Consider the following 14,538-nt stretch of genomic DNA (forward strand, 5'->3'; position numbering starts at 1 on the left):
GGACTCAGGCTCACGGGCAGTTAAAAGACCTAGTGTTGGTGAGCGGTCGGGCATTCAACTCTCTGCATTGGTTGAATCCACGAAACCTTTGCAAGGGCCGACCGTTCCAAGAGCCTGTGCCACAGATCATCCTGACAACGGACGCTTCTCTCCAGGGATGGGGAGCGCATGTACTCCAGTACACTGTGCAGGGACTATGGACGCAACAGCAAAGGAAGATGCACATCAATGTTCTAGAACTGATGGCGATCTTCATGGCACTAAAAGCCTTCAAAGTACATCTGTGCAACAAAGTCGTGTTGATCCGGACGGACAACATGACGGCAATGTACTACATTCAAAAGCAGGGAGGAACACACTCTCCGCAGCTGTCTCAGAGCATGTGGAAGTTGGCCATTCAGAGGAACATCTTCATCATGGCAGAACACCTCCCGGGCAAAGACAACCAGATGGCGGACCTGCTCAGCAGGCACAGCCACCAAATGCACGAGTGAGAGATACATCCATCAGTTCTCCAACAGTACTTCCGAAGGTGGGGTCATCCAGAGATCGACCTCTTCGCCACAAGGGAGAACGCAAAATGCCAAAGCTTCGCCGCCAGGTTCCCACACCCACAGTCGCAGGGCATTGCGATATGGATGAACTGGTCAGGCAAATTTGCGTACGCTTTTCCCCCAGCACCTCTGATTCCGCTGGTGGCACGCAAGCTCAGGCAGCACTCGATGACCCTCATCCTGGTTGCTCCAACGTGGGCTCGCCAACCATTGTACACCACGTTTCTAGAACTGTCCGTGGTACCGCATCAGAGGCTACGTCTCACACCCAGCCTTCTGACGCAGAACCATGGCGACATTCAGCATCCAGATCCGCAACAGCTCAACCTGGCGATCTGGCTCCTGAAGTCCTAGAGTTTGGCTACCTGCAATTACCTTCCGACTGTATGGACATCATTCGGGAGGCAAGAAAGCCCACTACCAGTGCATGCTATGCGGCAAAATGGAAGCGGTTTGTCATTTATTGTGCAGACCACAACATTAACCCGCTGGATGCTTCCATTCAGAATATCATCAGTTACCTTTTCCATCTGTACAAATGTAACCTGGCCTATGCTTCCATTCGCATTCATCTGTCTGCAATGGCCGCTTATCTCCAAAATAGGCTGCACCTCTCCCTCTTCAGGGTGCCTGCCATTAAGGCTTTTTTGGAAGGACTCAAAAGAGTCATTCCTCCACGGACCCCACCAGCTCCAGAGTGGAACCTCAATGTGGTCCTCACCAGGCTGATGGGTCCTCTCTTTGAACCACTGCATTCCTGCGAGATTCAGTTCTTGACGTGGAAAGTGGCTTTCCTCCTAGCAATTACATCGCTACGGAGGGTTAGTGAATTACAAGCCCTAACTATCCAAGAGCCATTTATTCAAATTCATTCCAACAGGGTACTGCTTCGCACTAACCCTAAATTTCTTCCCAAGGTTGTGGCTCAATTCCATATCAACCAAACTATTGAATTACCCGTTTTCTTTCAAAATCCCGAGTCATTGGCGGAGCGGATGCTCCACACCCTTGACGTAAAAAGGGCCCTGATGTATTACATCGATAGGACCAAGGATTTTAGGAAAACTAAGCAACTCTTTGTCGCCTTTGCACCACACCACAAAGGTAACCCTATTTCCAAGGCTGGTATTGCTAGGTGGATCGTTAAATGTATCCAGATCTGCTATCTGAAAGCAAAACGTACTCTAACCATTCCACCAAGAGCCCACTCCACCAGAAAGTTGGGGGCCTCTATGGCATTCCTTGGAAACATTCCTTTGGAAGACATATGTAGAGCAGCCACATGGTCTACCACACACACATTTACTAAGCATTACTGTGTTGATGTGCACTCCAAACAGCAGGCAGCTGTAGGGCAGGCTGTTCTCAGAACACTTTTCAAGACTGCTGCAGCTGGCACGGGCGGCCGCCGTTAATGGAGGGACTGCTATGTATTCTATGCACAGATATGAATTCAGCAGCCCACATGCCTCGAACCGAATATGCTACTTACCAGTATGCATCTGTTCTTGGCATGTAGGACTGCTGACCTTCATATCGCCCGCCCTCCTCCCCGGAGCCTGTAGCAGCTGCAAGTTCACATATACTTACAGCATGGTCATCATTCACTGAGTTTCACTCCATCTTGGCCACAATGGCTAAAAACAATCTGAGGATGGAGTTGATGCCCATGCGCACTGTAGTCCAGGGGAGGAGCCACCTATCTCGTGATACTTCGAAGACTCTTCCAGGACAACCATGTGCAATCATCCAGACCCAACACTAGGCAGCGATCTATGCACAGATATGAATGTCAGCAGCCCTACATGCCAAGAATAGATGCATACTGGTAAGTAGCATATTCGACCCTGTTGTTTTAGTCTCCATGGCAACTGACATATGCCAACTGAAAGCCTAAATATGGCTGCAGCTAAACTCTGGGAGTAGAGATTTAACCCTATTCTAAGTATAAAAATGGCTGCTGACATGCTCATGTTGGGTAATTGTGAAACATATTGCAACTTCTAATCTGCACCCCCAACTGTTCAAAGTTAGGGCTACTGATTGTTTTATCTCAAGGTATTTTTCCCTTATTTAAGAAGTGTTAAAAGTGGTGCATTTCACTTTTGGATACGATCCAGGCCTGAGGGAATTTTAAAATAGTGCTAAAGAAATCCGTTATCAATGATATTTGCTTTCTCTTTCCTTGGGCCAATTGCATTCACTATAATGAAGTTCCTTCCAAAAGAACATATATATTTTCAAATGATCACATTCGGTTAAATGTTAAAAGAACGCGAGTGAATGTTTAGCCCCTAGTAACCAGCAGGATTGTGTAACATTTGTTATGTGATGCCTGAATCATTCGCTTGAGGGTGGACTTAATTTTTCCATGAACTGCTTTCTAGGGATTCCCATGACAAGTTGAGGTGAAGGACTAAAAGTTCTGCACCATAGAGTTCCTATTGTGGCACTTTTTATAAAAGCTTTTTAAAATGGCTTTAAAAAAAGACCACCAAAATCTCTATTTAATTTCCTGAGTCCTTTTATGTATACCATAGTCTGCATTGTAGCATGATTCTGATAGAGAGACCACTGTAAACTTTAATGAAATATCAGGCACAGGTATTTTTCCAAGTCCACCTCAAGCATCCTAGAGGAACTCAATCACCTGGCAAAGGGCTGGTGTTTGTTCACAAAGTCTAAACCTTCACATGTATTTACTACATATAAAGAAAACTAAGGTACAACACATGTGAAGATGCAAGTTTCCTCTGTAAGCCTATTGGAGTTTTGTCCAAAACTACAAGATCATCAGCATACCAAAGGCTGGAAACATGTACACCATCAATCTTTGTGTCGAAGTAGAGCGTGTTGCCTAATAAGGATAGGAGATTAACTGGGTAAAGGGCAAGCAAGGTGCAGACCAAAACACAGTTAGTAATTTTTTATTAAATAATCTTTGAGTCAGCAGAACATTTCAATCGACCTCAGCCTGGCCCAGGTTGAGGAAAGTAAGGATTTCAGAATTCTGCGAAGGCTGAAGGGCCATCTTCAAACCTTTTTAGTATGTGCTAAAAGTTTTCTGTCAACTAAATCCTATTTAGACAGGACATCGACAAAACTACAATAAGGATTACCCAATTGTTCTATCAACTTGTGGGCTAAAACTAAATGGGCCATGCAGGGATTAAGAGTTCAATCCTTCTCTGAAGCCTGCTGCCCAATGGGGATCAGGTTCGTCTTAGAGCTCCAGTTATTTATTTTCTTTTGGAAAATTTTAGCATATACTTTGGCCCAGATATTGATTAGTCTGATTAATCTTTTTATGGGAGAGGATGTAGAGTGACAGCCAGAGCTGCCGCCTTTGGAACTGGGGAACCAGGTTCGAGTCTAGGTGTCTGCTCAGCATTCTGTGTTTCTTGGCAAATCATGTACTCTCCCCGTACCTAACCTCCAAAAACAAAGTGTCCTTGTGTAATGTAAGTAGTGCCCATGTAAAACACTCCAGTACCTTCGGGTCAAGTTTGTGTTATATACAGCTACCAAAAAAAAGATATGTTTGACTACAGACCCTTTCCTTGATTCTGTGAAGATTGCTGATTTGGTAAACTCTTGAAATAGAAATAGATCTTGGGGTATCCAGTTCAAAATTAGAAATTAATTATTACGCCCGAAACATATCACAGCCTGCAGTACATTTGAGCAATTAAGTCGATTTTTGAGTAAACAGAAAATAGCTAACAAAGAAATCATCCAAAATGTTGCCCATGGTCCTTTAGAAATTATGTTTAAATGTTCAATTTGTTAGTGGATGAGCTTTTTCTCTGCAATATTCCAAAATGATTTGGGATTAAGTAAAAAGGTCGCTTCATTAATCAGATTCCAACGTTTTTGTTATAATATACACAGCCTTTCCTAATTAAATTTTCTTTATAGTGATTAAGAAAAGTGTGTTTTTGGAATGTATCTTGGGGCTATAGATATAATATATGTAAGTGTTAATCTTTCATTTCAGTTAGGAGCAAAACTTGCATTAATATAAGAAAAACACGTTTCCTTATTCTGAATAACATTTAAATGTTTACATTGTTGTGCAATTAAAAGTGTTAACTTACATTTTTTCAAACTGAGCATCTTATATTGCTTGTTTTCGGCGCCTTTAGGATCCTTCTTTCCCAGTGTCCTACACCACGCCACTGAAAACCCGAATGTAAAAGGAACTTTATAGAAGCATAAGTGACCATAAATATTTCTACGTATAAGTCTTTTCTTATTTTGAAAGCTACAGTGTGTACCACTAATTTTGTCATTATGGAAGTACCAGTGCCACACAAAATGATACATTTTTATCTGCAATCTAAATCGTCTCCTTATTGGTTCTCACTGAAATCTTACACACCTTTTGGCATCCTTCAGCTCGCCATCAGTGGCTTCTGGGATACTTTACTAAATCAGTCTATCCCTAAATTGTGAACGACCACGACGTACTTAAGATTGGAATTCGTTTTTCCTCTACTGTCACATGTTGATTAATTTGTGCCATTATTTTCAGACAGTTCTTAATTTGGAAAACAAGATTTATTTTTTATCATCAGATTTTGACCAACCGATAGAAAGAAAGGGAGAAAGAAGGGGCAAGACAAATAGGAAAACAGTTACTAAGAAAGAATGCAGGGTTTCAAGAAAAGTATGCACCCATGAGATAAAGGTGATGGAAGAAAAAAGGCACATATCTATCGAATCCCGGCAGCCATAGTATTTGCCAAGCTTTGCTTTCAGCAACTCTCGTGGAAGCCTCCTAAGAAAACCTCAGGGCTCCTACCCCGATTAATTTAAAAATTGCAACGTTGTCCATTGTATTAAAGCCTTTACTACCTCTGAAAGAAACGCACCAGGCCAGACATTCTGGCAGTAGCTATTTTGACAGCAGAACAGATCAAGGAACCATCAAAATCAAAAAAACAGGCTCACACCACTTGAACTGGTTGCACAAATTGAGAAGGGAATTAATGTATCAAATTTGGCTCCAAAGGGAAATGTGTTGTATGTTAGGAAGATTTAATGGAAACCTGAAAGTGTTTGCTTTCTTTCTAGCAGCAGATGTCTGGCGAAGAGGAAGTGGACGTTTCCGATAAGGATGAACCTGAAGGAGATGGAGATGTTGCTAGTGATTGTCCTACTATCAGAGCTCCAATGACCTCCTTGAAAAGCCACCAAGGAGTCGTGATAGCTGCTGATTGGCTAGTAGGAGGCAAGCAGGCTGTTACTGCATCATGGGATAGAAGTGCAAATCTGTATGATGTGGAGACATCGGAGCTCGTTCATTCTCTAACTGGTATGTGCTTTCTCAAGACAGGGTAAATCTCCTCTACTCTTCCAAACCTGTATGAGTAAAGTTATATAGTTGGATGCAACTGTTGCCTTCCTCCTATTTTCAGGCTCATGTTCACATTCATAAATGTTCACGTCTCACCAACTGTCTAGAACTCGGATTGGTTTTTCTGTTATGTTAAAGTGAGGGCCTAAAGAAAATGAAAGCCAGGAAATTGTTGGTATTAGCAAAGGACTCCTTTTGAAGCAAGAAATAATAATGGCACCTTATTAAAAATGTTTGCGTTTCCACGCCAGGCAAAATCTTTGTTGTTTTTACGATATGGTACTTCTAATTTTGCGACTGCCAAATTAAAATAGTGATTTTTGCTTGGATTAGTGTTTGATTATGAAAACTATAAAATGTGTGACGTTCATTTACACTAACTAATTTTCTGGTTTTATACACAACATAAAGCAGCACTGTATCACTGGCAGAGTAACGATGAATGCCAAATCCTTTTGGTAATAACCTTCCCAGAGCCAAGGTCTCATGGTCACAAAGCAGAATATAAATTTTCCTAGCTTTCGAAAAGGAAAGCCTCAATTCTATTTAGGGCATGGCGGGCGAGCGTTTTGCTTTTCTTCATTCACTTTATTACACATAAACAGCAGCCATCTTAACATTAATCAAATTCACTTTCTCAGAAACACCTGAGAAACAAATAAAAAGTCCTTTTATCATGTTTCATGCTATGCTCCCTCTTGCTCATGCGTCCCTCGGACATTGTGAATTCCTTTTCATACCTTTATGCCATCGCATGCAGTTAAATATTTCAGTGTCTGGCAAAAGATGTTCAAAAGAACTCTTCAGGACAAGGAAATCATCGGGCTTCAAGGGATGCTTCAAAATATGAAGGCTGAAGAGGTGAAAAAGATAGGAAAATGACTGTAAGAAACAACATCTCAGGCATTTCTGCCAGAGTAATCAGTCTCCCTTAAGGACTTCCCAAGAAGGAGATCCTCAGAGACAAGGCAAGGTGAACATGCTCGCCACCTGCGCCATCACGTTAGACATCTGTCGAAATCCGTGTCCAGTCTATCGCCATCGTGAGCCTTAACCCCTAGATATTTACCATCTTACTTGGGTACTACACCTTCCCACCACAGGCATGTGTACAAGAATCATCGGTCTAGACATACCACTTCACTGATGTCTAAGACAATTGCATCTGAGTCCAGAAGCATGGCTCCTGAAGTCAAACCGAACAGTCATCTAGGTTAAAAAAAAAAGCAAAACACCAGTCTAGACAGTACTAATCCTTGAAGTGGAATAATGATATATTGTGCATTTTGCATTAAGCAATACATCCAGTAAATATGTTCAATAAAAATGAATATCAAGCAATAAATATCATATAAATTAAGTAAAGTGACAAAATAATACAATAAAATGAAGTTGAGACATTAGGCACCCAAGATACAGACAGTAAACTAGTGTTTACAGATATTATGTGATTGTGAATGCAGTGCTGTTAAAAAACAACCAATAACACGAGGAATTTGAATGCTTCAGGCAAAACATGCTAGCTCGTAAATAAGAATTTTGCATGTGAGAAGCAAAAACCCCAGTATGCCATGAAATGCAGGAGCAACCTTTATACAATGAAATACAATTCTAATACTGAGAAAAGGGTATCATTGTGCTTTAGATATGATTAATTCCATAAAATATAGAGTAGTTTATACAATTTGATAAGAGAAAAACATTGTAAATTAGGAATGGTATGCATTCCTCTTTATAGACCGATAGGTGGTAAGTAGATTGGGTTTTGAGACATCAGAATTTATTTAGAAAACCTTAAATATACAGGAAACAATGTATCCATGAACTTGCACATTAGGAGATAGATCTAAACATTCTAATAGTTTGGGAAAGTTTGCATTGTAGGAATTTTAGATCTGGTGGTAGGACTATTTCGGAGTTAATGGAGTTGAGGTGACAATAGTATTGAGTAATGTTGGAACCGTTCGTTTTTCGGTTTCTTTTTGATTGATTCTTAGAAAAAGTAGCTCTGTTGTGAAGGTGATGCATGTTCTGGGATTGCTTCCTGAAAAAGATTGTTTTAGTGTTCACCTGAGATCTATAGTTTCTGATTGAGATAATTTTGTTTACTCTCATATAGTAACTTATGAGTGAAACAAGGAAAGTTGGAATATGTAACTCGCTTCAGTGGGAAGCCACTTCTCGGCATAAGAATGGGTGATATATTATTGAATTCCATAACAAGTCTAGCGGCTGCATTTAATTGTGCTTTTAGTGGTATTGTGAATTTGGGATTTACTGCCAGTAGGATTTGTGCTATAGTCTTAACCTCGGCAGAACTAAGGCCTAAACTACTTGTTTGATCAATTGCTTGGCATCTCTTAGAAATTTGAGTCGGATATTGTCTCTCTTGGCAAGAATATTGATGCCTTATTGTAGGCTTAGGTGGTTATATAGGGTAAAAGCCAGAGACTTCTCAGTCTGTGATGTTTTGCTTCCTGGCGAGTAATGTTCTCTCTTTGAGACTGTTTTTGAAAGGTATTTGGCAGTTGATCAACAGGAATGGTATTTTGGTGGATACATCTTTAAATGTTGTTTCGTCATCCATGAATGTGTTATTTAATACTGAATTTGAGATCGGTTCTACATCTTCTGAAGTAGAAATTTTAAAAAAAGAGTTAAATGTCATCGGCATACACTTGATTGGCAATGGCAGCTACTTGAGAAAGGAAGCAAGTGATTCAACCTATATGCTGAATAGGCTTGGGTTAGAATATAGAGCCTTGGGCTACTCCATGGAATAGTTTTACTGTGCTGCAAATTGGTAGCTATTTTGACAAATTAACAAAGGTTCTCCGGAAATGATGCAAGCCTCCTAAGGACTACACCATTTAGATCCGCTCTTTTCTTAAAATTTTTCAGGAGTGTGGAGTGATTCACCATGTCAAATGCCGCTGAGAAGCCTTGGAGGATGAATAGGCGTGAATTGCCGTTATCTAGGATTTTGCGGTTGTCACTGCTTATCTTCAGAGTTTCCATTTCAGTGCAGTGTCCTCCTCTAAAGTTGGATTGTAGTTCATCTAGTAGACCATCTTCATCTAGGTAGAGTTTAAGTTGAGATTCTGTTCAGCTTTCTAGTAATCTAGCAAAGGATGCTAAATAAGAAATGTGGCTGAAGTTGTTTAAAGTAGTGTAACTTGTCCAATTTTCAGGCAGTCTTGAGTGATCCATTCACCAAGGAAGTATTTATTAAGCTAGAAAGCCAAATTGACAGACTTACTTTAGTTGAGAGGATCGGATGGGTGAAGAGAAGTGAGAGAGGTGTCATCTCGGTGAAGACCTTGTTCATGTCATCTTCTGTAATAACTTTGAAAGTGGGCCAGGAGATTTTTGATTTTGGTATAAAGTTTCAGTAATTCAAATCCCATGATGGAAGGGCTAGTGATACCTCAATCTTTTCAACTGCTTTCCTCACATTCTTCTTTGGAGGAGTCAGAAATAACTTTTGAAGTCGATATTGTTTATTTCTTTACTATTTCAAATTCAGCCACTAATTTTGTGAGAGAATTCTGCTTTTTGAATGCTTGTTTGGCTTTTGTAATGTATTTTCGTACGTATTTCTTTCCAGCCAGGGTGGTGTTGAGTTTTTTAGTGAGATGTTTTGGTGCCAGATTTGTTATATGGCTCTCAGGGCTTTCCTTTCCTCATTGAGTTCCTTGAAAAACCATTGGGCAGATATTCTTATTTTCTTTTTGTCTCTAAGGGTTTTGGACCCATTTTGTCCATAATCTCTGTGTAATGATTCTTTGGCAGCCGTCCTCTGTTCTGTGAAGGAGTGAGAGAGTCTCTTGGTACTTTATAACTGCTTCTCTGGACTTCATGGACTAGCTGAAGGTTTCCACAGTGCATCAGCCTTAGTCACAGTCTTGAGAAACAACAGACCGCTTGCAGATAGATGCTGAGTACGCGTCACTGTGGGGGCCTACACCGGTCTATGCAGTCAGTTTGTTCCTAACTTTACGATTGTTATGTAATGATCGCAGTAATCCGTGTTACCAAAAAAAGAGCTGTACTTGCCTGGCATCACTGAACTTAAAGTATGGGAAGGTCATTAGGCCGCTGCTGCACCCCATAAACATTTCAATGCCACCCGCTGACTGCTGGCCAGAGATGTGGAGAGAAGCTATCCCTTTGGAACTCTAGAGTGGGGAGACAAAATGAGATTCTCCCAACTCTTTGGGTTCACCAAGGGAATTCCAAAGGCAAACTAAACTTGTGTCTGATAGAGACTTCTAGCTGCAGATTCCTTGCCTTTGAATTTCCAGACATCAGACTGGATCCAAAAGATTTTTCATGAGCAGTACTCTTGCGCGACAGTAGGTGGTGTCGATCAGCTTTGTGTTAGGTATTGTTCGTGCCAGAAGTGACTTTGCAATACCTAAATAGACGCCACCCAGGCGCGCTGACGTTTGTTTTTTTTCTTTCCGCATCAGCCAGCGCTGATCCGGAGAAAAGCTCCCCCCTCAGTCACTGTTTGACTGGAATTTTCTGACATTTTGTCAAGTTTTTTTGAGGATTTTCCCCTTGTGTGTTGGGAAATGTAATCTAGGAAGACAGGATTCAGCCCTGCGGAGCCTGCCATTAGCCGATGACAGTGGCGGACCTTCACCCTGTCTGCCAGTGATGTTTGGAGCGTGGTGACAATCCAAAGTCAGGCTCTGATTGCGGTGTCATGAATCTAAAATCTTTGAGGGAGCGGTCCCTAAAGCTCATGGCGACCTGGACTGTGACTCCGCGAAAATCGATGTCCCGGTTGGAAGGAATGTCCCGAGAGCGCTCGCAGAGTCCGAGGTTGTCGTTCCATTCCAAGTCCTCAGGACAGTTGGGTAAGTCAAGACACAAGAAGAAGTCGAAGAGGTCTTCGACTTCTTGTCTGTCGGCCAATGAGACGAGGGAGCATCGACATTCAAGGCCTGGCTTCGGAGTAGAGCCTGGGCTGACTCTGCGCCTCCCCGGTTTTCTGGGAGCCAGAACGACCCCGTCCAAATCAAAGAGTTCTATAAGGCTATGCGCCTCATATTTGGGCGTCCTGACCACTCCGGGGTGCTTTTGAGCCCGTGGGGTCAGAGGGACTGCTTTCTGGTTCAGTGCCGGTGGCTCCGGCTCCAGAGGACACACATGGATGCATTGCTGGATCTGGAGTGGCATGGGTCGTACCAACTCGACCTTCCTCAATCCCGACCCTGTTGCTTCCGGCGCCTACAGGAGCCTTGCTGCCTAGATTGGAGCCTTGCTGCCTAGATTGGATCCTGAGCCCTATTCCCTTGGACTAGGACTAGGGAAAGAATGGGAGGGGTCTCTGGACCCTCGAGAATACCAGCCATATGAGGAAGGCCCTAGCATGGACTGGTTTGAGGAACTGGGTGAAGCCAGTCAAATGGATACCTTTCCAGTTACTGGTATGCTTTCTCCCCCCACCATAGCTACAGTGGGGGGAGCTTCATCTGCAATGGTGGTGCAGAGGGCAGCTAAGGTACTTGACCTTAAGCAGCCCTCGATGGCAGCCAAATCTAATATCTTGACAGAGTATGTACAGCCGGGAGTCTCTACATCATAACCATTACTGTTGTTCAAAGATGCCCTCACTGACGTCCTTTGGGGACCTGGTCCAAACCCAACACAGGATCTCCTGTGAATTGGGTGTTTCCCCACTGCCATGCTCCTAGGGATCCAAATTTCCTTACCCAATAACCCCTACCCCAGAGAGCTTGGTGGGCAAGGCCACCATGCCTCACAGCGCATTCCCTACCACTCCCCTGGATAGTGAATCCAAGAGGCAGAATTCTTTGGGGAAGAAAACGTTTTCTTCCATCAGTCTGACATTGCTGTCCGTGGACACCGCATGCCTGTTGGGCCGTTACTTCCATACTCTGAGAGACATGGTTGCGCAAGTGCTACCAGATGTCCCAGAGGAGGCCCGTCTGTATACTCCCAGGCTGTTGCTGACGGTAGAGGTGCAGTAAAGTTCACAATACGATGCGGATTTGACATGACCAACTAAGTGGGCAGAGGGGTATTTGCTGGTGTTGGCCCTTAGGTGCCACACCTGGTTGAGGACGACTGGCTTTCCAGGGGGATTTCTAGGCTACCCTCATGTGCATGCCCTTTGATGGCACCCGTCTCTTCGGAGACCAGGCTGATTCGGCATGTGACCACATCAAGAAAAGTCAGACTATGGCGAAGTCCTTGGACCTTTTTATGGCCCCCCATCATGCCCAATCTGCCTTTTGCCCCTTTTGTGGCTTTGGAAGATGCTTCCAGATGTGCCAATACCAGTCCATCCACAGAGCCATGCATGCTCCTCAGTGTGTGCATGGACAAGGGTTCGATACCCACAGACCTCGTGGGTCAGGTGTACAGCTGTTTAGTCAGTCCGCCACTCCCAGCAGCTACAGCCTTCAGACCTTCCTAATCTGCCCCTTTACTACCATGGGCATCCAGTTGGTGGCAGGACTCCCCATCACCTGCCCCACTGTCAGTCCATAACACCAGACAGTTTTGCAGATTGTCTGAAGGAGCTACACCTTCCCTTTCGAGACTACCCATCCTCCATGCTACCATCTCCTCGAGGAAGTGATAACTCTTGGCCAAGGGAGCCTTAGAGAGGGTTCTGGTGCCAAAAGTAGTCTGTGGTTGCTATTCCTGCTACTTTCTGGCTTCCAAACAGGACAAAGGCCATCATCCTGTTCTATATCTGTGGCCCTCAATCTGTTCCTCAAGAAGGAGAAATTCGAAATGCTCAAGTCTTTTCTGCCCTGGACCCAGGAGACTTGATGGTAGTGTTGGACTTGCAGGACACCTATTTCCACTTTTCCGTTCTGCCTGCCCACCGGTGCTACCTGCTGTTCACGGTTGGCCACAAGCATTTTCAGTTCACTTTGTCCCCCTTAGGCCATGTCAGTGCCCCAAGAGTATTCACCAAGGTGAAGGCAGTGGTTGCAGCTCATCAGCAGCGATCAGGGGTGCCAGTCTTCCCCTGTACAACGACTGGATATTGGAGGCAGGCTCGCCTATGGGAGGGAAAAAACATTCAGCATTCAGGTAGGTAACATTGACTTGCAACACTAGTCTTCGGGAGTTATGATCAGTATTGGGCAAGGTTCAGTTCAGCATCAAAAGTACACCACCACCAGCAGCATGGGCAACCAGGTGCAGGGTGCAACAATGGTATTGGGTGCCCAACACAACTCAATGAGGAATGGGTCAATTGGACCGATGCTGCTTACAGGTAAGTAACAGCGGCTTGGGGGGGATGCATTCTCCTGGGGTTGAAGCAAGCACTGGGCACCAGTGACACGGGGGCAGCAAGGGTGCAGGGTGCCAGCACTGTGTCGGGTGCCCAGTATAAAGTAATGGAGAAAGACGAAAGTGGAAAAGGGCTGCAGGCTCAGGCAGGGAGGTTGGTCAAGAAACCAACACTTCGAGAAGTAAAGTGTGATGCTCTGGGATGTAAGGAAACCTTTGGTCTGCTTCACGAAGGTCCAGGGCCTGCGGGTGCAGGGGTGTCTTTTGTCTTCTGTGAGAGTGGCTATATGAGGGACTGAGAGTGTGTGTGTGTGTGTGTGTGAGTGACTGTATGGATGATTAAGTGGATGTATGAGTTCTTGTATGGGTCTGTGAATGGGTATGTAGCTGTGTGAGTGGGCGTACGGGAGGTTGTATTGAGTGGGTGTGTGAATGGTTCTGTCGACGTCATCAGTGATGTCATTCGAGGTGTCATGAGTGATGTAATATGTGAGGTCCTAAGTAGTGCATTTTGAGGCGCGAGTTACAGTTCGCTCAGGTAATTATAACTGTTGAATTTCTAAGTTTTTATACGAGTGAAATTTGAGTCATACTAGAACGTCCCTGTATCCTTTGGGTTCTTTTCAGTGAATTTCTAAGGTTTTTGAAATTTTATTTCCTAACTATAATTGTCCCTGTAACTTTGGTTTATTAAGTAAATTACTATGGTTTTTTAACTTGTAGTCGCGTTTGCAGAGTGGTCGAGAAAGGGGCTGGGCCTCCTACCAGCTTGCAGTAGGCCCTCTGTGTAGGACTTACTGGAGGTAACAGGAGGGGTAGTTGGCCCCCAAGGACCCTCAGGAGTCAAGGAGACTTAAACCCCTCAACCTGTAGTCCACCAGGAGGTGCGTATGCAGAGTGGTGGAGAAAGGGGCTGGGCCTCTGACCAGCTCTCATTAATGCAGCTGTGTGGGACTAGCTGAAGGTAACAGGAGGGGTACTGGCTCCCAAGGACCTTCATCATCCAAGGGGACTATAGCCTCCAACCAGTAGTCTGCCAGGAGGCAAGTTAGCAGTGTTATGGTCAAATGGGGCTGTCCTCAGAAGACCTCTCCACAATCCCACTGTGTGGGCCGTGCTGGAGGGAACAGGAGGGGTTTCTGGCCCGAAGCACCTTCAGCATCCAATGGGACTTCATCCCCAACCAGTAGTGCCCCAGGAGGTGCTTTTGCAGAGTGGTAGTGAAAGGGGGAGGGGCCTCTGGAGACTTCTCCTGGATGGCTTTTAAAAACAATAGTTGTCTTAGGGAAGTGGGGGTTTGTAGGACGATACCGCTGATAGAGGCTGTGGTCTGCGTGTTTG

The 14,538-nt window shown here is 44.1% G+C and overlaps 1 protein-coding gene across 6 annotated transcripts in view; it reads left to right on the forward strand.

Moving 5' to 3' along the window:
* WDR37 (WD repeat domain 37) overlaps nucleotides 1-14,538 on the forward strand; it is a 608,563-nt gene that overhangs the window by 376,055 nt on the left and 217,970 nt on the right. For 3 of the 6 annotated variants that reach the window (XM_086941512.1, XM_086941515.1, XM_086941514.1), the window contains one exon: nucleotides 5,634-5,871. In XM_086941512.1, coding sequence (XP_086797638.1) covers nucleotides 5,634-5,871 — 238 coding nt within the window. Of the gene's footprint in view, nucleotides 1-5,630; nucleotides 5,872-14,538 lie in introns of all 6 variants that reach the window. The other 3 variants (XM_086941510.1, XM_086941511.1, XM_086941513.1) reach the window with 1 other exon arrangement.

Source organism: Lissotriton vulgaris, chromosome 10, assembly GCF_964263255.1.
Source record: "Lissotriton vulgaris chromosome 10, aLisVul1.2, whole genome shotgun sequence".
NCBI lineage: Eukaryota > Metazoa > Chordata > Amphibia > Caudata > Salamandridae > Lissotriton > Lissotriton vulgaris.